This window comes from Ctenopharyngodon idella, chromosome 7 (genome assembly GCF_019924925.1).
Source record: "Ctenopharyngodon idella isolate HZGC_01 chromosome 7, HZGC01, whole genome shotgun sequence".
Lineage (NCBI taxonomy): Eukaryota > Metazoa > Chordata > Actinopteri > Cypriniformes > Xenocyprididae > Ctenopharyngodon > Ctenopharyngodon idella.
The window spans coordinates 19,250,523-19,277,041 of NC_067226.1; the positions used below are offsets into that span (position 1 = coordinate 19,250,523).

General features: G+C 37.4%; 1 protein-coding gene across 1 annotated transcript; it reads right to left on the reverse strand.

Annotated features, from left to right (window-relative positions):
* Window positions 1–150: 150 nt before the first annotated feature.
* On the reverse strand, window positions 151–19,949 carry adamtsl5 (ADAMTS like 5). The gene is made up of 14 exons (XM_051900506.1): window positions 19,745–19,949; window positions 18,761–19,367; window positions 17,173–17,245; window positions 11,445–11,596; window positions 10,998–11,058; window positions 10,467–10,572; window positions 10,230–10,357; window positions 6,613–6,736; window positions 4,873–4,956; window positions 4,411–4,574; window positions 4,139–4,340; window positions 2,719–2,826; window positions 1,093–1,164; window positions 151–989 (listed from the first exon to the last, which is right to left on the reverse strand). Exons 2-14 carry the CDS (start codon window positions 18,778–18,780, stop codon window positions 661–663), a joined length of 1,623 nt encoding a protein of 540 aa, XP_051756466.1. The 5' UTR covers window positions 18,781–19,367; window positions 19,745–19,949; the 3' UTR covers window positions 151–660.
* Window positions 19,950–26,519: the final 6,570 nt, after the last annotated feature.

Genomic DNA, 26,519 nt, shown 5'->3' on the forward strand with positions numbered 1-26,519 from the left:
TCTTAGTTAGTCTACTAATGATTAAAGGGAAAAACAGCTGCCAAAAATAGAGGAAAACAACTGTTCATTGGCAAAAGCGCTCTGCCATAGTTATATGTATATGCTGCTTATCTTGAATGTGTAAATGTGACTCATAAACACTCATTATCATTTCACTTTTCAAAGGACTTTATAACCGTTGATAAAAGCAAATATATTGATAGTAAACATTTAAAATTATAAGGCAATATATAAATCAAGGTTTCCTCTAGAAATACTGTCAACATATAAATATATATATAAAAAACATCAAAAAGCACATGATAAAGATATACATGCTGTCAAGTGATTTTATGCCATTAACAAACACGGGGTGCTAGAAAGGGCATCATGTTGTGTATATTATTTACTTTGGTGTATATGCTTTAAAAGAAGGTGATTGTCCACCTAAAGTGCTTCATTTAGTGACTTTCTTTGCTTTGATTCGCCTCATGCCCCCATTGACATAATTCATCCCGACAAAGTGTCCATTATCCTTGTTGCGGAGTGCGAAATGCTTCAGTAAAATCATCATTGATTTCAAGTCAGCATCAGAGCGTGGTTTCTGTCTGTGCCTTGTTTTTTGGCATAAAAGCTGAGCTTCAGAATAATTGTGCAGTAAACATGTGATAGTTCATGTGTTTACTCCCTAAACTGAGTCCTGCTACCTCTGTTACCGCAGAGCTCCTCTAGGGGGCGCAGCAGGCCATCTTCACGTGCTCGATAAGGCTGAGAGTAGCTGTCCTCCTCTAACAGGATGCGATTGAGAGTGCGTTCGTAATTTATATGCCGTCGGAGCATCAACACGTACTGGTGCCCTTCCTCTAGAAGGGGACAGTCACATTTGTTTGGGGCCCACAGGAACTCACGGTGCTCCAAACGATAACGGTTGCGGTATGTGTGGATGATTTGGACGTCATAGCGGGTCTCCTCACCATGATAGACTTTTTCCAGCACTTTTGCTCGAAATACTGTCACAGCAGAAAAATGTATTGACATAATCCAATATATTATGTACATTAAACCAAAACTTTGTTGGGATCATATGTTGGGAGACATACTGATTGAACTCACCAAAATCTTTTTGGCAATACTGTCTCTGGCGCTCACCTTTCCCTCGCACCCGGCGGCATTTCCCACAGTTGCCTACAAAAGGATGAAATGTTTTCATGACATAACAAAAAAAGCCCAGACTTTGTCATCCGCGCAAACAACAATTAACAATGGGAACGAACAAGGAACATTAATGGAAAATTATGTGTTTGGCATTGTATGAAGATTTTACATGGCAGTTAGTGTTGTCATTAATACCGGTACTTCGGTACCAAGTCGATACTGAAATTTTAAAAATATAACGTTGCCAGGCTTCCTGACTGCTTTGTGTTCTGTGAAAAGCTTCAGAGGTTTCTATTTACAACGTGTTTTATGAAGCGCTGAGAATTATAGCCAATCACAGACATCTGTTTAGCACATATATGCAATGGCCAATCAGAGGCATTCAAGTTGCATAATCTTAATCTGCTCAATGCAATTCAAAACATCAGAGTTTGGTTCAGCATGAGCTCTCTGTTCTGTACTGCGCTGAATTGAAGTGATTGACAGCTTCAGTGATTATAAAGAGAGCGCTCTTTACTCGCTTTCTGTATATAACCCATTTACAATTTGAATAATAGTTTTATTTTTCATGCTGAGACAACCGTATGTAACTGCGGGACTGAATTCAGAATTGTGACAATATAAATAATGATAACCAGAGCAATGTACGGGACAAAAAAGTCTGTCTAATTAATATATTAATATTTAATGTATTAATGTAAAATTTTACTTATTATTACTATGAATAATAATTAAAGGTGCAATAGGTGATTGTCCACAGAAATATTTTTTGTTATACTGATTGAAATTCTCCTCATATCCTGATAACAATCACTATGTTAAACGGTCTAAATGTATTTTTATAAATATATATATCGTCTGTGGAAGGCGTAGAACATTAAAATGTTCATTCAGTCATATTTGGTCCGAATGAAATAACACCTGCCTGTCAATGTATGTTTTTTCTACATACCCTCACACACCCTGTTCGCGCAGACATAATCAGTGCGTTTCATGCTATGCAGAGTTTGTGTAGACAGACGTCAGTCACAGAGCACCACAAACAAACAGAAGCCACATTTTACCCTTCTTTGCGAATCAAAACAACGAGCTTATGCTGCGTTCACGCCATAACTTTTGTAATTAAGAGGTGGCAACCCGTGACGTTCTAACCGGAGCTGTTCAGTCAGACTCGGATTTATGCGTATCCATGTCAACGGAATCAACACTGAAATAATTCTGCAGCAGTCAGGTACAAGCTCTCTAAGTTGTTTACATTCATTATTATTGGAATGTTATGTGCTTTGAGACATGAGGTAGTTTAACGCTGTCTCTTGTGACGCTTTGCCGAGAGCAGCTGTGTGTGTGTGCCTTCAGGTATTTTGGAGGAGGCGTGGCTTTGGAGACGCACTGAAGAGAGGGTGGGATGTTATGATTTGAAAGCTAGCTTTAATGCTAGCCTCTCCAAAAATGTCCTTTTGCACCTTTAACTAATTTAATTAGTTAAATAATTCTGTGAAATACTGTGAAATTTTACTGGTATTGGTATGGACTACTAAAATGTTGGTATCGCAGCAACACTAATGGCAATGATAAAGCGCTGACCTCTACGATGTATTTCGGGCAGTCGGTTCCTGCGGTTTTCATCTCTTTCCAAACGTGGGACTGGCTGCTGTTGATAGGGGGGTTGAAGGGGCCAGCGTGCAGCAGGACCTGAGAGCATGACCTTGTTAGTTGTATTTACTAGGGCTGGGTATTGACACAATTTTCATGATTCGATTCGATTTCTATTCACATGCTTGCGATTTGATTTGATTCGATATCGATTATTTTGGATGTAGTATATCAGATACAGTACATGGCAAATTTTCTAGAGGAAAAAAATCTCTCAACTAATGCTGTAAACTACACATGGGAGTCAGTTGGTACTACATTACTATAATATTATTAAAATTAAATTAGGCTATTTATAATTAACTTATTTATATACAAACACTTAAATTACACTAAATTTTGTTTTTTTATAATAACTAAAGTTTAGAATTACATAATCATATTTCTACTTCAATTCGTTTTTTTGAAATATAAACATTTAAACTGTGGCCGTCATAACTGATTTAGGCTATTCAAACATGCATTAAATATTGAAGAACATTAAAAAATTATAATGAATATGTAACGGTGCATAGCTATATTTATCAGAATGCTGATCTCTATAGTTCATTTTTCTAGCTGACTAAGGAGTTTATGGTCACTGAATATGGTTTTTCTGAGGTAAATGTGACGTTGCGTGACATTGTTTACAAGCTGTTTTATTGACATCTTTCCGAAGTTGAAACACTGATTGAGCTGTTACACGAGACATGATACGGATTTCGGTAAGTTGTACTGTATATTTTAAAATACCTTCAGATGTTTAGTCATGTTTATTTCGCGCTGTAACTAGTATTAAAGCGGAGGAGAGGATGTTCACATGCGCTCCGTGCTGCCGCTTCTGTTTAAGGCGCTACAGCAATCCGTCACCCCACATTAAACAGCGCCAAAACGGTATTTATTTTTTGAATCTCATAATAAGATGGACGTCATTTGAAATCTGAGACTTTGCTTCATATCATCAAAAGTAACAAAGCACAAATATTACTGCGATTTATTGGATGGGAGGCGCGCTACATGTTCTGTTCATTCATCAACTGAAAACAGACTAGACTAATTGTTTCTTGGGATTTATGAATCGAAATCGGTTCGTAAAAGTGAGAATCGATTAAAATCGAGAAATCAATATTTTTACCCAGCCCTAGTATTTACAAAAGCCTCCTAACATTTTACTTCAAGCAATTGAGACATTTCTGCCAAATACTTACCAACACATATACTTCAAATGGACTCAACATTAAATCTATACCTATATCTAAAGATCTTATCACAGCACAGAAAATACTTCTAAATACCATATAACAGCTAGTGTAATTTAAACAAAAGAATGATAGATTTTTATTCCTAAATACCAGGAATGAAAGGTTTTTACCCCAGAAAAGAGGTTTTGTGACTGGCTGTGTTGTAGTAGTAGTTGTGGTGGTAGTAGTCATAGTGGTTGGAGGTTCAAAGGGCAAGTGGTTTGCTGTGTGGTGAGATTGCCGAAGTTGACTTCTCCCATGATACAGGGCATAACGGTCTGGAGGGAGCCAGTACTCATATTCTATCCCAGAGTTCTTATCAGTTGACAAGACCTACAATCAGATCAGTACAAATTAACACAAATCGGCTGCTAGGCATTAAGAATCATGAACTGAAACTTACCATGATGTGCAGGTCCTCCTGAGTAGGTCCTGGAACTTCAAAACTCTCCCAGGTATCAGCAGAGCGGCGATACAGCAGTTTGGTTCCTGCCACATTGTACTCCCCAGGAATATTGATCTTCCAGTTCCCATTGATCACAAACTGAGAGCGCCCATTCTGGAGTGCTTTTAAAAATGTTTACAAAAGGTGATTTTCCTTAAAAACATTGGACTACCACAACACAGCATTATTGTAATTTTCCCATACAGCAATGGGACAAAGTGCACAAAAGTTTTGTGACTGCCAAAAAAAATTACTGCAAGTTGTCCGATACATTATTTTATTGTGCTAATAAATGCGAAGTAAATGCTTTTGTCTGTAGTCATCTACAATTTTATCTCACTCTGCACTTTGGCACTTTTGCTTTGAGAAGCACATGTTGAACCTCCAGTGGAGAGATCACACACAAGGCTGTTCTCTAACCTAGATAGTTTCTGCTGTTATCAGTCACTCTGATGTGTGTTGCTCCGGCAGGGATCATAGTGACCTCATTATACCCAAACAGTCCTGCAGGGAAACACAGATGAGAGAGTAATGCGCCTCAGCCCATTTAAAAAAAAAAAAAAAACACAGTTATTTCCAACAGGTGCGCAATCCTGCACGTAACAAGACTGTATATTTCCATGCTGTGTCTTGCTGCAGCCATAACATGGACTTGGTTTAGCCGCAAGGCTGTGACCTGCAGAATTACGACCCAGGCTTTTGTCTTCTCCTTTGACTTTTGACCCTCTTTATAAAGCCCTGTGCTGGCAGCCTTGAATCTGTTATACTACTTTCAGAAATCCACGTGCAAGAAAAGGGGAAACGGAGTAGTTTTCAGATGGCTTAACAATGACAGTATTATCGCTGAGTTTTCCCTGATGTAAACGCTCTGTATTTTCAGTTGGCCAGCGTAAAGAAAGCTTTTAAAAGAGGTTCTGTTTCATGCGGAGAAGTTCAAAGAGGTGTCAGTGTTCTAAGTGTGTAGATATGTGTGAGGGAGAGAGAAACGACGAGATAAAGAAGAGAAAGTGAGGTCACTGTCCCTAAGAAACCACTTACTCGACCGTTCAAAAGTTTGAGTAAGACTTTCGTTCATCTTTGGAACACAAATGAAGATATTTTTAATGAAATCCGAGAGCTTTCTGCCCCTCCATAAAGATCCAACGCAGCTACCACTTTCAAGGTCCAGAAAGGTAGTAAAGACATCATTAAAGTACTCCATGTGACTCCAGTGGTTTAACCTCAATTTTATGAAGTGGCACAAGTGCTTTGTTTGCGCAAAAAAAAAAAAAAAATTTACCATTTTATTTATAAAACAATATTATCCAAAGCGTGTTCACGCAAAAATGTCAGCTCTCGCGTGAACACAACATGCATGCATTGTGATGCCCTCGTGAACGTGCATTGCAGATCAATATTTTCATAAATAAAGTGGTAAATTAAATTACTTTTTTTTTGCACAAACAAAGCACTCACATCGCTTCATAAAATTAAGGTTAAACCACTGGAGTCACATGGAGTACTTTAATGATGTCTTTACTACCTTTCTGGACCTTAAAAGTAGTAGTTGCATTGGATCTTTATGGAGGGACAGAAAGCTCTCAGATTTCATTAAAAATATCTTCATTTGTGTTCTGAAGATGAACGAAGGTCTTATGGATGTGGAAATACATGAGGGTGAGTCATTAATGTCAGAATTTTCATTTTTGAGTGAACTAACCCTTTAAAAAATGCATCAAACTGACAGTAAAGTGGCAGTGAAGACTCTTAAATTGTTATAAAAAAAACTTTCTCTCTTTTAAACTTTCTATTCATCATAGAATCTTGAAAAAAAAAAAAAAGTATCACAATTTCCACAAAAATATTAAGCAGCACAACTGTTTTTAACATTGATAATAGTAAAAAATGTTTCTTTAGCACCAAATCAGCATATTAGAATGATTTCTGACGGATCATGTGACACTGAAGACTGGAGTAAAAGCCAGATTTTACAGTTTGGGGGCCATTGTGTTCTGAATAACAAGATTCACACAAGAGTTTATTCACATCTCTTATATTAATGCCTAAACAAAACTATTGATTTCAAAGTTGTGAAAATAAGACTGAACATATCTATAGAATTCTGAGCTTATTTTCCTGTACTACTGAGTCAAAGTGAGTGTATTTAGATTCATAACTGACCATTGTTCTGCTCGTTGCTTTGAAAAACACTTCTGTGATGAAGGCAGGTTGAGTTGTGGCCTCCACACACCATGCAGGCGTCGTCCTGCTGCTGTGATCCAAAGATCAAATCACATCCTGGCTTCTGCGCACACACACATACACACACACACACACACAATGCGATTAGAAGCCAAAATATCAAGCACTGTCACATTCTGTTTCAACAGTACAAGCCGATCACACAACACTCCTGATGAAAACTGGAACAGCTCATGGCCTACAGAATCTTGGAGATTTTCCAAGAAATAAATTTAGACACTACTAAAGAGTGAAGCATCCCAGATTAAAGATCCTCAAAATAAATGCATTATCTACTACACAAAAAATTTCATCATTTTAATAGCACCATGTTTGTTTTCATTAGTTCATTTCTGCACAATATTTTCTGGCATGTGTATTGATTTTATGAGTTTTCAGAGTTTCAACTTAATTTTTAATCATAAGTATATCAGAGTGGTTGGATTAAGTGTAATGACTTTAACACTGAAAATTGCATCTCATGCTGTAGGCCTACCTCAGTTCCCAACATGTACTGAAGCATACATAATGCAGATTGCTGTTTATTGTTTGCTGCTTTTATTTATGCTGTTGTTTTTGTGTTTATTGTCTTTTTTTTTAGCTATTAAATGTCTAATGATTGTTTTGGAATACATACACTACAGTTTAAAAGTTTGGAGTCGGTAAGATTTAAGAAATGAATACTTTTGTTCTGCAAGGTTGCATTAAGTTGATCAAAAGTGACAGTAAAGACATTTATAATGTCACAAAAGATTTCTATTTTAAATAAATGCTAATGGTTTGAACTTTCAAAAGAACAAGGAAAAGAAAAAAAGGATTCACCAGGGAATCCTGAAAAAATATATCACGGTTTCCTCAAAAACATTAAGCAGCACTGTTTTCAACATTTATAATAATAAGACATATATTTTTTGAACAGCAAATCAGCAAATTAAAATGATTTCTGAAGGATCATGTGACACTGAAGACTGGAGTAATGATGCTAAAAAGATTCAGCTTTGCCATCAGAGGAATAAACTGCATTAATATGTATTAAAATAGAAAAAAAAAATGTAAATTGTACTAATATTACACAATATTATTGTTTTACTGTATTTTTGATTAAATGAATGCAGCTTTAATGAGCATAAGAGACTTCTTTAAAAATCATATCGACCCCAAACCTTTGAATGGTAGTGTATGTAGAAACAACACAGCAAGTCAGAATGCAGAATACTATTTGTATTATAAATATATATTATTTCTGATATCAATACTTTTTAATCAATTTAAACAATGAATAAATCCAAAATCAATCTACTCTTCACTATAGAGATCAAATAAAGAAAAAACAAATACATTTTCAAATTAAAGTGGGTAGAATTCATTAAAAACATGTTGAAGTTTGGTTTTAATGACAAGAAAAGAGATCAAAGACTATCAGTAGTGATCAGTAACCTCCACTACAAGTAAAGCTACACCATCCTGAAAGGTCTGTGTGTATTTGTGTGTTTAGGTCCACAGGTCCAAGCAGAGGCAGGTGAAAACAGATGGGCAGCAGAATGACAGAGATCTCTCTCTGAGCCACCGCACACAAACAAGAGCAGGATCAGGAGGCCCAGGCAGGGTTCAAGACCATTCAGGCAGAAGTTTGGCTTAAGCTCCAGAGTGCATGGTTGGAGGAGGAGACATCAGAGGAGACTGCAGAGGTAGAAGGAGGTATACAGGACTGCACTGTCCTCAACAATTCCTGCAGGATATAATTAAGCCCCTCTTTCTTTATAGACCTCTCATGCACTCCATTTCATGCAGGTGCAACCCTCCTCCTAATGCGTGACCTCCTGTTCTCTCTCACCTTATGTCTTTCCTTGCCTTTCTCTGCCCATCCTTCCTTAATCTTGGTAGTTTGTGAAATAATGATTCTCAATGGCACATTCCCATGATTCAGTGGGCCTCACAGAGGGGCAACCAAACACACACACACACACACACACACACACACACACACACACACACACACACACAAGGTGTGCTTCACACATATGGATTCAATCTGCCACATGGTGCTAATGATTGGGCCCCACTATGCATGTGCTTCTCTTTTCCAGTCCTCATGTGATGGAAACCAAATTCACACATGCATGAGTTTAGGACTAGACAGTCCATTCAGTCAGCCATACATACTATATATATATATACATATATATATGCCTCACTTTTCTTTGCGGACCGGCACTTCTCACATGTAATCGCGTTCCTTGGGTGGGGAATATATATGTACACAGACATTACTTACAAACTTGTGTATCACACTAATTTGAATAGGATAAACTTTTACCATATTGATATATATTATAAATAAATATATTCAGTTCTTTGTTACCAACAGCATGAAGTGCATTAAATATTACATTACATCAGGGTTTCCCAGACTGGACTTCACGATTGAATCGCAGTGGGTTTGTGAGTTTAATGAAAAGCCATTAAGTAATTCAATCATTTACATTTAAAATTAAAATAAATCTTTAAAAAAAATTTTAAAAAAACTATCAAAAAATTAAAAATTTACCTGCATGTCATGTGACCATAAACCGACATCAGAGAACCGTGAACTTAATTTTATTACTTATAATTACTGACTTTTTATTATTTTATTATTGACCTAACTTAGTAACTTCAAATCTCAGGGGGGTAATTCAAGTAAATATATAAGAAATTGTACATTTTAATGTGTTTGAAAGACAAAAGCCTTCCAAAGATAGTAATACATGGTTAAATGACTTACTAAGTGATAATTCAAATAATAATGAATGTGTTTGTCAGTTGATTAGACTTGCATTGTTGCCATGTTGAGAAAACACGTTTTAAAAGTGAAATGATTTCTGTAAATCCAGTGATCAAATGCTGTGTGGGTCTCAGTTTTCAGTGGCTGGTCTATGTGTGCAATTCCACAAACTTGGAAGACCTCCTGAACGTATATAAGCAGTAGGCTTTTTTTTAGAAAGGAAAATTTAAAAGATAAAAAAGAAGTAGTAGGGAAAGTCAATTAATTATGAATAATTTACTGCCATTGTAAAAATAACATGAAATCATGTAATCAATAAAATGAACAGTAGTCTGATTACGAGTATTTTAAAACATAATATAATCTAATTACAAGTACTTAATTTTTGGAATCTGATTATGTAATCAGTTACTATCCAGCATAAATGATACTTGAAACAATCCAAGTCAAAACATTAATGGCATGATTAGTGAACAGGACAAAATTAAAAAATTCTGTTAAATATGTCTATTAGTCAATTTTATTGTTACATTTAAAACAGGAATGAAACATGTTAAAATATAATCATTTGTCTGTTTGAAAATAAATTATATATTTAGATTTGTATGTTTGAATTATTCAAATGATAACTTGTTCCTTCTTTTTATAAGTGACACAAAAGTCCTTTTTTTAATGTCATCAGATTAGGTAGAAATAGCTTTTTAAGGAGCAAAACCTGCACATTTTTGGTGAGGGTGTACATTTTGTGATTATTAGCTGTTATGAAACTGTGTCCTAAGAACCATCTACTCACCAGACACTTTCCATTCACACAGACTGTCCCCTGATCTGACTGGCATGGTGTGCCATCAAGCACCCGTCCAAAGTTGTAATAGAAGTTGTGTCCAATAGCCAGGCAGCTGAGCTCACATGGGTTGGAGCCTGAAAGCAGTATAAATCAGGTTTCAGTCAGTATAAGCACGTAGCAGAAGAAGAAATCCACACAGTAACACAACACATGCTTCAAAGAGGAGAGTCATGCTTCACTGACCTCCATGAAAGGTAGTCCAGTGGTAACTGCTGCCAGCGACCAGAGGTCTGTCATTGAAAGCTTTACACTGCAGTTCTCTGAAGTCCATAGAGTCAGCAGGACACTCCTGATGTTACAGACGCAAAGCTCAGGAGAGAAAACATGCACATCTAAAGCTGCTAAAGCCCTGATTCATTAACACTCTCTAAATCATTAGAACAGCTTTGGAAGACTCAGGATAAACACAACACATGCATCTGTGTGCTGACACAATGACCCCATTTAAACCTGGTATTAACATCTGTCCCGGGTGATGGGATTAGAAGTGGTAAGTGTAAAAAGGATACAAATCATTTTGTGATCTGATCACTTAAACCACAGTCAGAGGTATTCAGGAACACATCACCAAGCAATAAATACAATAAAATACACTGCAGAATTACATAACCAACTGCACATAAACGCTATCGATATTATGCACTGAGGATAAGGTGGGACTTAAATGTGTTTCTCTTTAGACATCCTGTTCAAACTGTAAAGAATTTACTGCACCTTTGTGTTACAAATCTTGTATTGCCTGGTGTCCCCTGGGCATGGCCCTCCTACCAGATTTCTAGAGAGAAAAACAACAACAAAGATGTCAGATGCAACAAATTAGTGTATTTAATGTTTTAAACAAATCACATGAACACGATCAAGCAGAACACCACAAAGGCCGTTCACACAGGATGTGTTTTTGCATTCTTCACTGTCAGATTTTTTTTCTTTCTAAAATTGGACCTTTAGGGCTAAAACAGTTTGTCACTGGAGTACCCTTAAAAGGAACTTTTTCTTTTCCCCGGGGGTCATCTTACCCTATCTTACTCGTTTTTCTGCATAACTTTTCTTGTACACTGATTCTTAGTTTAGCATTTTCTCTTTGCCCACAGAAAACACGTATAATCACTATCTGACAGCAGAAAAGATGGTGTGATGGAATATACAAAGCCTATACTTCACCTGGTGATACAGGTGCGTGTACGGACGGAGGCCCCTCCCCCACAGGAGCGCGAACACACAGACCAACCACCCCATGAGGCCCACTCATTCATGAAATGCATTTGGCTACGGATCTGTGGTCCCTCACCTCCCAGCTCTACTCGTCTGGATGACTGCAAATATATAAACAACAAAGTGCATGAAAGGTTGCAGAACAACAACAAAGAGAGAGAGAGAGCAGAGGTGGCAGATTTGATCAACTAATTTGTGCTATTGTGTTTTTAGCAAGCTCATTCGTTAGAACAACAGTATGTAAAATATATTTATTTGTATAGCTATTAAGCCATTTCATGTATGTTAAACGGTCATGAAACCCTAAAACATTTTTTGAGATGTTAACAGATATGTATAGGCAATGAAAACAACAATAGCACTCATTATGTTTATTATTAAGGAAAAAGTGATTGTTATTTATTTTTATTTTTTTTTACGTTTTTTGGAGCCATTTCGTTCTTACGGTTTCAAAAGCGAAGTTAAAGGGATAATTCACCCAAAAATTTAAATTCAAGATCATTAATTACTCACCCTCATGTCTTTCCAAACCCGTAAGACTTTCATTCATCTTGGTAAAACAAATGAAGATCTTTTTGATGAAATATGAGAGATTTCTGTCTCTCCATTGACAGCTAAGCAACTACCACTTTGACACTTCAAAAAGTTCATAAAGAGACCAGAAAACTAATCCATATGAATTAAGTGGTTTAGTCCAAATTTTCTGAAGAGACACAAATGCTTTATATGATGAACAGATTGAATTTAGGCAACGCACATATCAGTTGTGGTAAACGGAAGCTCAAGCATGTTTGCTTGACGTGCGAGAACCAATGAGGTTCATTCTCATGTATTGTGCAACACATTTGAGCTTCCACAAGAACCAATGAGGTTTGTTCTCAGGTGTCAAGCAGGTTAATTTGAGCTTCTATTTATGTTCGCTGGTCAATGTTTAAATGTGAATAAAAGCCCAAATTCAATCTGTTCATCATATAAAGCGATCAAGTCTCTTCAGAAATTTAAACTAATTTCGGAATTTGGACTTTGCACTCAATTCATATGGATTAGTTTTATAATCTCTTTATGAACTTTTTGAAGCATCAAAGTGTTAGTCACGTAGACTGCCAATGGAGGGACAGAAAGTTCTCAGATTTCATGAAAAAGATCTTCATTTGTGTGAAGATGAACGAAAGTCTTACGGGTCTGGAACGACATGAGGGTGAGTAATTGATGTCAGAATTTTCATTTTTGGGTAAACTAACATGAAAAGTGAAGTACATGCGTTAATTTGGAGTGGTGACTGGCTGCTGTGGCTGAGAGTACACATCTTCATCACCAGTTTCTGCATATAATTCATGAGAATTAACTCTTTTAATCCAATCACTATACTGTATTATGCATGAGATTACATTACATTACATTACAGCAGAGAATTTAAATGTCACAACAGACCATTTCAGCGCTGTTTGTTTACCTCTGCCTGTTCAGCTTTGAGTTCAGACACGTTTTCTCAGTATAACACAGAAGTGTTGTTTACATTTTCCCCACTATGTGGTCAGAGCTGGAGTTTGACTATCAATACATAGAAAATATCACTGTAACATGCATAGCATGCATGAGAGCGGTTTGTGCGACGAACGCCAAGATGAGTTTAACACTTGCAGCACAGCGGATCATTGTTCATACGGACCAGAGCAAGTGTGTTTCATGTTTTTATGGACATATTTATACTTGTGTGCAAATAAGGACACTGATACAGCGGTATGTCTAATCATGAATGATGGCACGATGGATTATTCTGATATACAGAAGACAATGATGTAACTGAAACTTTAAAGAAGAATGGACAAAAAAAGTAACTATGTCTTTATTCTTTCTGTGTTAAACTGATGTGTCATTTGTTCAGACACTGTAGTGCTTGTGTATTTGATTTGTTCATGATAGTTGTTAGTAGTCTCTAATGATAAAATTGTTGGGAGTTTTAAAAATAGGCCTACTTCAAGGTGAGCCCAACTCTGTTGTTTGTTTTTCTTCCTCTGCTTTTAATTTTCATTTGTCTGTATAATGAATGTGTTGCAGGTCTGTGTTTTATTAGTTGTTTTCTCCCCTCTTCCCACCCTCTACACTCCCATTTCTTGAGTCTTTTTCAAATCTGAGGAATGAATGACCAGTGAAAAAACAGGGGAGTTTCATGACACTTTAAGCACTAAAAGGTATCCTGTGCTTACAGCCGAAATTATTGCACACTAGTGCTCAGGACACATGATATAAGAGGCCACCAAAACATTTCCTGCTCATCGGCCATGCTAGACTGCACTTGACATTTGTGGAAGTGTTTGAGTGTTCCCCAGGTGCGCGACTGTGGACGCCACATTAGCTCTATTGCACACAGCCTCCATTACACAAGCGGTATTCCTATCAGACCACCACTAATCGCCCTCAAGGATAACATTACTCTGTCATTCTTAGATCCGCTGCTGGCTTTGATCCGAGACAAACAGGCAGTAACAGTCCGTGAAGAGTGAGGAGCTTCCTTAGGTTGCCTAAAGCCTAACCGTCCCCTGAAGGTGTGTTTGTATTCTTGTAAATGTAATGTAGGTGTGGAGAGCATGCTTTTCTGCTTCTATCATGTTAAACAACCTCATACAAAGCAGCTGTTTTGCCTTCCTAAAATAATATTCATCCATGGTATCACGTAAATCTAATTTTACACCAAGAGTCACATGAGGTGTGTAAACACGTTGCAAGAAAATGAAATTGCAAACAGAGCATTAAACTTGCATTCCAAAGTTTGATCCCTAAAGGGATGTTTTACTGGCATACATATGACTGCTTTTTGGTGCAGAGCTTTGTACCGGTTCCTAAGCATTAACCCTTTCAATGGAAATATTACAAAAAAAGTTGCTTAGTTTGGTTGGTCTCATCTAATAAGGGTATCATGGCAGGAGATCATTGAGTATCGTCAGAATCTCCTGACCTTATTTAGTCTAGAGACCTGTGGTGAATAGAAGTCTGATAATGAGTCAGGATGTCTATCTGTGAGGGTTAAAATGACAGATGACTGCACACACACAGACACAATAGTGCTTTATGGTGGACGTCCATCATCTTCAGTACCAGAATGACCTGGAACTGCCCCCATTACTGTAGCAAAGACTCAAATTAGTGTTGATGACAGTCTGCCATGGGGCCCGTGGGCAAGGCGGATAAATTAAATCGACCTTTCACCTTCAGAACAACAGCTTCCCCCCAAAGGCAAGATTTAAAAAAAAGACATATTGACTTTGAAGTATGTTTCTTGGAAAGAGATTTTGTTTGGAAATGAAATTCTGAAGTAAGCTTGTTGGCTTTCTGTCGATAGGTCCCGTTTGTGTTTTTAATACAGATGGTGAAAGTCATTCCAGTGGAATGAGGATGATAATGACTGGTGGACATGACCTAGCTTGGATCTTGTACTTTGGGAGGGGAACTGGAGAAATGACTGGGTGGAAGTCCAGAAGGTACCAAAGGCAGAGTAGCACATGCAAACAGATCAGTTACCAGTGAAACTTAAAGGGTTGATTCACCCCAAAACTAAAATTCTGTCATCAACTGCAAACCCATAAGACTTTTGACTTTTGAACAGGAGATTTCTGTCCCTCCACTGAAAGTCGATTCCACAAAAATTTTAATACTTCAAAAAGTTCAAAAACATTGTAAATGTTTAAACCAACGGTGCATCCAAAATCGCGTTCTGTCTGAGTAGGTACTACATTTGAATTTGAACTTACTTTGCGACCATTTAAAAAGTATATTCTGTATAGTATGAAGGTGTGTAGTATGAATGTAATCCAGACGAACTACATCCGCCATGTTTCATTATCATGGGACCTACCAGAGTCAGTTGTGTCGCTTCACCTCCATTCATAAATCCTCTCCCGTGACCTCATGGGACAGTAAAGTGCCCATCAAATGCGCATTTCAGAATCTTGACGGAAGTAGTAGGTCATCCAGGGACTTTTCGCCTACTGTTTTTTTAATACAACCCGAATTCTGGAAATGTTGGGACGTTTTTTAAATTTGAATAAAATGAAAACTAAAAGACTTTCAAATCACATGAGCCAATATTTTATTCACAATAGAACATAGATAACATAACAAATGATTAAATTGATAAATTTTACAATTTTATTCACAAAATGAGCTTTGTGAGCTGTGATGCCTGCTACAGGTCTCAAAATAGTTGGGACGGGGGCATGTTTACCATGGTGTAGCATCTCCTCTTCTTTTCAAAATAGTTTCAAAACAAGTCTGGGCATCGAGGTTATGAGTTTCTGGAGTTTTGGTGTTGGAATTTGGTCCCATTCTCCCATTCTCCCATTGACATGTTCACATATGGCTTCCTTTTTGCATGATAGAGCTTTAGTTGGCATCTGCAGATGGCACGGCGGATTGTGTTTACCGACAGTGGTTTCTGGAAGTATTCCTGGGCCCATTTAGTAATGTCATTGACTCAATCATGCCGATGAGTGATGCAGTGTCGTCTGAGGGCCGAAGACCACAGGCATCCAATAAAGGTCTTCGGCTTTGTCCATTACGCACAGAGATTTCTCCAGTTTCTCTGAATCTTTTGATGATGTTATGCACTGTAGATGATGAGATTTGCAATGCCTTTGCAATTTGACGTTGAGGAACATTGTTTTTAAAGTATTCCACAATCTTTTTATGCACTTTTTATGCACTTGCTTTTTCAGCCATTTGTTGCCCCCGTGCCAACTTTTTTGAGACCTGTGGCAGGCATCAAATTTGAAATGAGTTCATTTAGTGGATAAAAGTGTAAAATTTCTCTGTTTAAACATTTGTTATGTTATCTATGTTCCATTGTGAATAAAATATTGGCTCATATGATTTGAAAGTCTTTTAGTTTTCATTTTATTCAAATTTAAAAAACGTCCCAACATTTCCAGAATTCGGGTTGTACTATGTATTCGGAAATACTTATCTGTTGACATACAGTTTTTCGCATACTACTTCAGTAGGGAAGTATTCAATTTTGTATTCAATTCTCTTCTGAAGAGACATGACCACTGATGAACAGATTTAATGTAGGCTATTATTCATATATAAACATTGATCAATGCGCATAGATAGAGCACATCAAATATGGTCATCGGAAGATCAAACATGCTTGCTTGATGTTTTATCATGTCTTTTTTAAATTTCTGAAACAGCAAAGTTTTGGTGGCATGAACTTTCAATGGGGAGAGAAATCTCTCAGGTTTCATAAAAAATATCTTCATTTTTGTTTCAAAGATGAATGAAACTCCTATGGGTTTGTAATGCCATGAGGGTGAGTAAATGTAATGTTTTTAATTTTGTAGTTTTGAATATTTTCTTAACTGCGCATTACTGCACTGTGTGTAAACAGCAATTTGGAAACAATACAGGGTGGCATCCCAGTCACTGAATCCCCCTGGGTGAGCCTGCCCGGATTGCTCTGATTAAGCTCTGCTCTTGGCAATCAACAAGAAAGACAACACTCTAGTTAAAATGAGCAAAACCTTGGCAGAGAACCTTGCCTATCCGAGCATATCCAACTGACTGTTCAAGGTGGTCCTCAAAAATTTTAGTTTAACTGAATGACAGGACTAAAACATTAAAATTACTTTTGCGACTTTTGTCTATAAACTTAAGGATAATGGGACAGGGACCATCTTACAGGCAGAGATGACAGGCAACCTGGAGACAGCAGCAGTGTTATGAGGGTGAGAGCCTGGCACAGAGACAGCTTCCTAGAGACAGAGAAAATAAATCATGTAAATCAATCACCAAATCCACTTACAAACCACCACATTTGACTTTAAAATGGAGCCCGGACAGAGACTTCAGGGCTCACTGTGTAAGTGTTGTTGTGTTACATCAAAGACTTAATGACAACAAATAGTGACAGTGTGTGCTATACATTGAGAAATCACCGCCACTGAGAAAACATGTTTATGTGCATTTTTAGAGGATGAGTCTGACTCCCACCAATGAGGTCAGAATACTAAGAGACCACACAACGATTGACTCGTCAAAGGAGCAGCTTCTCAGAAACTCTTTACAGCTTTGCTAAAGCCCAACTCTCTTCTTTGAATTGTAATAATGACTATGAATTTGAAATGTGAGAAGTTTACAGAGGGAAACTGATATAAACATCCCACAGTATTCCTTTCTCCAGCACAGATTTGTGTACAAACAATAGGCTATTCCTAAAGGGCTTAAAGGTTTATTTTGATGGCAACCTAGAGTGGACACTGGTCAATTATAAACAATACACTCCCATGAAGAACTGTTTCAGAAAAACAATATGATGAAATACACCTTCCTTTGATTACAAGTCCATTTCTAATCATAGACACTGTAAATAAACAAGATGAAAAAAGAGATACAGACTGAAGTAATGCATCATAATTACCTAAATTCAAATCCACAATAGCGCAATCTGCACTCAACAGTCCAGCAAATTAGAGCTTAGTTTATTATCAAGGTCAAGGGGCAATGGGTCTATAGTTAAAAGTCAATAATGATGTTCATTTAGATGGTTTTGACTGCTGTTGTAGCCTGAAGGTAAGAACATAAACCTGAGCCTTCAATGACCATGTGATAAAAACAATATGATTTCACATTAATAATTGTTGCTAAACGTATGTACGTCACAGTTAAACCATATGAAGCCACATAAAAAGAAACCTTATATGGGTCTCTGCAACCATTAGGTTTCTGTCAGACAAACCACAAAAGTGCTAAATCTGAACATAACTGGAGTCATAAATCTGTTTGGGTCATGCCGAAGCACCTCAAGTTTATGTGAACAGTAAACTGTTCTCCTCTTAAAGATTAAATTAAACAGCTGTTTCCTGGAAGCAGGAATAGACCATATTACTCAAGAGGGTTTTTTTCCTCCATAACCAAGAATTCTACTAACAAGACAAATAACCTAAAACTACATCAAGCCACCAACAATACAAAAGCTCATAATGATATTATTTTGATTTATGGTGTTGCAGATATATAACCAATAGTACTGAAAAGCTAATAGTTGAAAATATTATAAAACATTCAAAATAAATTGATTTTCCAGTTAAACTGATCATGTGGAACAAACATTAATTCAATAGCTGTGATCGAAATAAAATTTGGCTTGGTAATTACAACAAATAAAACAGCACTGGGTTACTAAAAATGAGGACGTCTGATATGATAAAAATGTTCTTTAAAAAATATGTTTCCATACACAGTAGAGGAGCATGTGATGATCCACGTACCTGTTGTTTGACTTCTGCATTTTAGGTGTTCGTCAGGTGTCACAACTTAAAAACCTCTTGATATCTGAAACTGGGCTCATCTGATGAAGTAAAGACCACGAGGTGTGTGATCCCAATCGTTTTCATCATCAAAAAAGTCGGGAAACCTAATTGCATCCATGCTTCACACGCGTTTCCTCTGCTGTGTAGGCTACTTCTCCTCAAGTTTTCTCAAACGCAGAACCCAAAAGGATGAGCTGTTTACAGAATCCTACATAATCCTGAACACAAGTGAATACTTGAAAAATATAGGCTGCTTCACAGTGTCTCAGCTTATTTGCATTATTTAAGGTTCTTCTCACGTCTCCAGGATTGCAAAGTGCTGTTTCATAGAGAAAACCTCTAAATCGCTTTCAGTTTCATATCAGTGTCCAGACCTCGCGAGCAGAAGGTCAGACTTCAGATCTTCTGTCTTCAGGTGGGTTTCTGTGAACTCTACCTGAGCCTCTCAGTCACACACAACATCCGTTTTCCTTGAGAGAAAATAACGGCGCTTCGGTCAGGACAGTTGATCCTCCGGTAAATTTCACATTCACTTTCAGATTGACACCTTCAGTCGCTATAGCATCTGAGAAGAGAAAATATTGCGTTTGTCATAATTTGATATTTGCACAAACGTTATAAAAGTTATTACATTCATAACTCAGCGGGGATATAATTTTCTTCTTCTACATTATCGTTAAGTCAAGTTTAAACGGTGTCTTATTTTATCAGTTAAATCAAAGTGACAACCTTTAAATAAAGTAATTGCACATTTATGGTTGATAAAGAAAATCAAGAAGATCACTCAGAAATGCCAGAAATTATTGTGCCATGTTAAATAGATTAAAACATCATAATTAAATCTTTTTACAGTACAAAGTTTCGTTATATGGCTACAGAGCATCTTCTGTGAGAGTAAAAATCATATGAGAACACGCAGATATGCAGCAAGCAGTGAGTTACCCGTCCAACAGTCCGTCACTGTGAGGATCCAGCGTTTGTAAATGAACTAAGTCTGAGTTTGTATTGATGTGAATGTGAGCTCATGATCCGAGCGCAGCATTGCGTGCCGCCGCGTCCACCTGAAGCTCAGCCCAGTGTGCCTACATTCCGATGAAAAACTAGTAAACACGCCCCTCTTAAACGGAATGTTCCCCAATCCAGATTGTAAATGCTCCTCTAGCTGTAGTTAGTGCATTTATACCAAATTGTCCTTGTATTGTGACCCTTACAGAAAGTTCAAATGAGTTGAAGCATGTGCTTACTTCAGAGTATGAATTAGAAAATGACTTCCAAAGGGATTAACTTTTTAAATGGATTTTCTATAGGTAATTCCGAGCTCAGTTTGTTGAGGCTTGTTTTGAGAAAGCCAAATTGTCTTTTGGCACCGATGGATGAACGTCAACTTGTAGGCTTTTAAAACAAAACACGTTTAAAGGGTGCTTTTGATCTATGTAACTAAGTTAAACAAGTATTTATATCCTATTAAATCGATATAGCCTACTGTCAGTTACTGATGAAAGGATATCACTTGGCAGCTCACATTTCTGTTTGTCTGAGTTTGTTTCTTTATTAGGCCTATGTGAATACGAACATTTTAATTACATATTCTAAATCATTTTGAAAGATTGTTTGAAACATTCGTCTTGTAATATATAGCATTAGCCTCTTTGACTTTTGGGTTGTGCTGGGTTGTGTAACAGGCATGATACAAATTATTGGAAATGTGACAAAGTAAAAATACACTGGGTTTATTGAATGCAATTCAATTCAAAGATGCTCAGAGGTTTCAGACATCAGATTTCTTGGAAATTATTAATTGATTTGTTACTGTATTTTATAGTCACTGAAGATGTGTAGAAATACCACAACAATAACAGACCACAGCTCAACAAGTAGCTGTAGTTATATTGAGCTCTCCTGCAGACTCCAACCATGACCATGGAAACAGTCCCTAAAATAACTCCTATCAACTGCCATGGATCATCACATACAAACCACAGACCAGGCGTTGTTATATCTCTTGTCCCTGGGCCCTTTGATTAAAAAAAAAGAAGAAGAAGAAGAAGAAGAAGAAGAAAAGAAAGCAATGCCAACTGCATTTCACCAGAGCATGATGATTGTTAAAGTGCCCCAGAGCCTCAAATGACAAGTTTCAGCTTGCAGAGAATTTTCTTTAGGAAGTGTACCACATCTTTATGCTCCTCAATGAACATAGTCAACCTCTGATTCACAACCACTTAATCTCTATATAGGTAAGGAGATTCCCAGTCAGCATTTCAAATGGATAAACCATGCATTGTATTCAATCATACAGACTTAAACAGTCAAACATAGTCATTCACTAATATGATGAAAGTTTGTGTGGTTGCTTAACATATGTTTCTTGAAAACTGAATGTGTAGTGATATTGAATGAATGCATAGACAAGCTGCTAACAGTCCCAGTGGTGTCTTTAATGGTAGCAGATGCTGCAGTGAATAAACCAGGGCCGTAGCTGGGGCATCCAGGGCCCCGGTGCAGGTTGTTGCTGTGGGTCCCATTGAAATTGCATCCCGGGGGGGTTCCCCTCGGTTAAAATTGCCCCCCATAAGGCTGGGGGCCCCTTAGAATTGTCAGCACCTTTCGCTCCGCTAGCGACGGTCCTGGAACAAACCACAACACATCTTCTGGTTTGTTGACCTTCACTTGTGTTTATTTCATTGTTTATTCCTCCAGGTTAAAAATATATAACCCCACCAACAACCAACTGGTTGTCAGAATGACCACAACAACTTTTAGTAACCATAATACAGGTGATATAAAAAAAAAAAAAAATGGGAATGACAATGTTCCACAGTTCCATGCTTGTGTGACTAACAGGCAGAGAATCAACATGTCTATGACTATAATCCCTTTAAACCTGACACTGACAGCTGTACTCTGTACTCAACTTGTGATTTAGCCAGCAGAATCCTCCATACAGCACATCAACTTCTTCTCATGTCATCTCTATCTCAAGTGCTTAAACATGTATGAGTGGGTTCATATATTCTTTCTGCATGATACATCATTACATCAGTAGGTCTTTATGACTGAGTCATTGAATCGTTTATTTAACCAATTTGTTCAAAACACTAATTCATTCAGAAATGAAACAAGACTATGGCTGAATCTGAATATGCATACTTCCCTACTGTATAGTAAGCGAAAAACAGAATGTGAAAAGAGTAGTAGGCTATATCCTAATTCACAGTATTCATAAAACAGTAGGCATAAAGCAGCCTACCTTGATCCTTCATATTCTGAAGAAATTCTCAAGTGTGTATCCAATGGACAATTTACTATCCCAAGAGACCACGTGAGACTTTTTGTGAATGGCAGTAAAAAGTCACAACTGCTGGTAGGTCACATGACAGAAGCTATGTTTCCATCACCCTGTTTTTATGCGCATTTTGAAGTATCGCATCAGAAACGAGTGATGGAAATGCCAAATTTCGAATAAAAATCCAAAAAAAAGTTTTACGCTTGCTTGAGGTGGTTTTTGACTTTTGACAAATAAATTCTGACGTAGCGAACATTAAACCCACATGACTAATTGGCTGTTTCTGCTGATGGTGTTTTATTTACTGTTGGTTACTAGGTTACCAATACCACCGTCATTCACTCAAACAACTTGATAGAAACGCACCTAATTCGCATTTGTTTTTTTGCGAATTTTGAAAAGATTCGCTGCACTCATTTGGATGGAAACCCAGCTAATGATAACATAACGAATGTAGTACTTCTCGATTACATTAATACTACACACATTCATAATAAAACATGCTTTTTTAACAGTCGCTTAGTAATTATTTTTTCAAAAACAGTATGCCAATATAGTATGTCCGTAGCATTCAACAAAATGTACCCAGATGGCCTACTACTTCCGCCGAGATTCTGAAGTGCACATTCAATGGACACTTTACTCTCCCATGAGGCCAGGGGAAACGAGTTGTGAATGGCGGTGAAGTAACGCAAGTGGGTCACATGACAATGACAACATGGCGGATGTAGTACATCCGAATTTCATTCATACTACTCACAATTATACTATATAGAATTGACTTTTTTAATGTTCGCAAAGTAAGTTTCAAGCCAATTGTAGTACCTAATGTACAGTATGTGATTTTGGACACATGTAAGTCACATGACAATATATGGGGATGTAATATATGTAATATTCATTCATACTACACACATTCAAACTATACAGCATATACTTTTTTGACGGACTTTGGACACAGCTTCATTCATTCAACTGATTGTTCAAACACTGATTAATTCTGTGTGCTGCTCAGAGACGCGCAACACTAAATTTAGCTTCGTTTGGAACTATTTTCAATGGTGGAGCAAAATAAATAAGTAAGCAATATTTTGTCTTATAATAACATTCTTTATTGAATTGCTGTATAAAAACAATCACACTTGCAGCCGTGCTGTTGGTCTGAATATAAGCAGAAGTTTGATTATCTGCTTGTGTGATATTTCTTAAATATATTTTATTAAAAAACTAAAAACTCTCCTCCCGTACAGCCCCTCAACCCAAAGCTCACTTTCAGAACTTGGGGGTTACTAAGTGTACAAGTCCACATAAGAGGCATCTAAACACATAAATCACTCCATATACAAGCATCACATGCAAACATACACATGATTGCTGTGCATTATATACAAACAGCAGCTAGTTTACACATTCTTTCTCGATGAAGATATCTACACACAACTCTTCTGCAAGTGCAAAATTTATTAGTTGCCCTGGCAACCTGACTAGCCTTCAACTCGCATGCTGTTTATTAGTGGCAGTTGTGATGTATCCCACAGTGCAAATGAATCCATTCCCTGTGTGCAGTTACTAGGTATGTGAGAGTGGAATGACTGCATGGTGAGGGCTGTTTTGGGATAGGCCTTGTGAACCAGATAGCACAAATGTTTGAAAGTTTCAGAGATGATAACAGGTCTCTGGAGAGTGATTCTCTTCTGTACACTTCACTTATGATGGCTCTAAATGGTTTAAGCCAGATGTGAATGTTTGACAGGTAACTAATATTATATATATGCAGGTGTTCTCTCCACCAGTCCCTTTTAAAATGTACAATATTTAAGCTTTACAAACAAGGGAAAACAGTAAGAAATGCTTCATTCCTACTAGAGAGGAAAAGAAAACCACTAATTATGTGTTGACAGATAGTTACATGACATCTTTTAGCTCAGAGAGCACTTACCTCAAACAATGTTCTGACTTAAATTGAGTTTAATAGGAAAATTAACAAGCACGTCAACTATTTTGACCCGGGAGGTATTTCATATGAGGCTCTGCTCGTCAAGATGTAAATAGCTGAGTGATTTGGAATGAAATCTCAGAGGATCATCAGCTAAAGGTTAAAATATAGAACAGCTGCTTAGTAGCTGGAATAATCTCACAGTGTGAAAGCCCAGAGGGCAGCAGATGTGTGAGAGTTTTTTCCCCATCTCAGCAAGAAATGTGCACAAACACACCATGACAGAGAAAAAAAAAAACAGTGTGAGGATGAAAGAATAAACTAATTTAATTAAAAATAAAATACTATCAAATGTACTAACAATTACTAAAGAACCTTAAAGGGATAGTTCACCCAAAAATGAAAATTCTGTCATCATTTACTCCCCCTCAAGGTGTTCCAAACCTGTATACATTTCTTTGTTCTTCTGTACACAAAGGACTATATTTGGAAGAATGTTTGTAACCAAGCAGATCTTCTTGGTGATGACAAATGATGACAAAATTTTCATTTTTGGGTGAACTATCCCTTTAAGAGGGAATTTCCCTTGAAGTCATACAAACATATTGCCTTTTCTCAAAGTGACGTTCATTTGTGATGGATAAATATCTAGTTTTGTCATGAAACTCTAGATGGCACAAGCTGATGGATCCTTATCTGTTAGCTTCTACATCATTTACTATATAGCACAACCCTCCACCTCCCCCAGCTCCACCTGTATAATTTCATGCGTGCTATTTTTGCACAGCAGCATCATGGCTACATGCTCACAGCAGCATGGCAGTGCAAACAATCCCAAGAGTTGTCATGATAAATTATAGAGTACCCCTCCCTGATTCTATCACTATATCAGGCCCCTTTGTGCAGAGATTTACTGATAGCACTCTAGGACAAATAAATGCAAGCTAGTCATTCCACCACATTTGCTTTTGTGGAGTCCTTGAGGAGCACAGTAGTTTGACATACAGGAAGGGAAGGGGACCTGAGGAGATAGGGGTGAATAAACCGCTTCAGAGTATTTTTATAAAACACAGCTTTTAAACACAGCTGTGCTCTGACTCAACACAAGATCATGTCCACAATTACCATTACACAGTGTCAGTATGTTTGTGTCTGCAGACACATTTGTACAAGATGTTTCTCTGTTAGCATGTCAGTCAGAGTAGTTGGCTGTATCTTAATCACACTAATGGGTTAAATCTGCTTGTTTTGTCATAACATACAAGACCTCTGTAGGAATGTTAGCCTTTGATGAAATTAAGTGCACTTCCTCCAAACAATCTAATGAAAATGGACACGAATTTAACGAATAAAAAAACTAAAGATTTATTAAGAGACATTAAAGGGATAGTTCACCCAAAAATGAAAATTTTGTCATCATTTACTCACCCTCATGTCGTTCCAAACCTTTATGACTTTCTTTCTTCTATGGAACATAAAAGAAGATATTTTGAAGAATGTTGGTAACAAAACAGTTTTTTGTTTCCTACTGACTTTTATTATTTGGACAAAAATACAATCAATGTCAATGGCAACTGGTTACTAAAATCAGTTTAGGGAAGTAACATCTTTCAATTTAATTTGTTTCCCAAACATATCAGTTCCTAAATAAAGTATTTATAATCAAAAATTGATACTGTCACACATATGTTCAGCTAGTTTCAGTTTTCATGGACTTTTAGTTTGTTTTCATTAGTCATGTATTCCTTTGTTTGAGTTTCCCGCCACTCCTTGTTTCCATGGACATCAGTTTCCATGGACACTAATCTTCATCACAGCTAATCTTCATCACCATGTGTATTTAAGTTCCTCACCTTGACTCAGTGTTTGTACAGTCTTGTTTGTGTTAGTACTACCTTCTGTTATTTGCCTGTTGGATTATTATTAAACTCTGCATTTGAACTTTATCCTGATTTTCATCTGTCTGTCTGCAACCTTGCTAACAGAAGACTGAAATGGATCAAGAAATGGATTTGCTGTGATTGCCCAAAAGGGTGTTGATTTTTTTTTTTAATTACACAGAAAAATTTGTCTTGCCGTCACCTGCCCCTACGATGATGAGATCCTCAAATCGCTGTTCTGGATCAGGGCCAACTACCACCACCCTGTAGATCACCCAGACACCTCAGGACTTGACTGGAAGGAGGCCATCATCAGGTGTCTCGAGAGCATCTGTGCCCGATCCAGGACACAGCTAGACCCTGAGCCCAACCCACCACCACCCTTGACCGTGGAGAATTCGCTAGAGCCCCTCGCAGATGGAGAGTGACCACCCGCCGCGATGAGTGAGCCAGAGCCTGAAGAGGAAGGAACAGCGCCGATCATTCCCCCGGAGCCCCAGAGTGAGTCTGACCAGGGGTGTGACCCAGCAACATCAGTGGCAGAGGGAATTCTGGTGGAATAGGACAACGAGAACTGGCTGATGGATGTGGACACGGAGTTACTGCTTCCCACCCGGT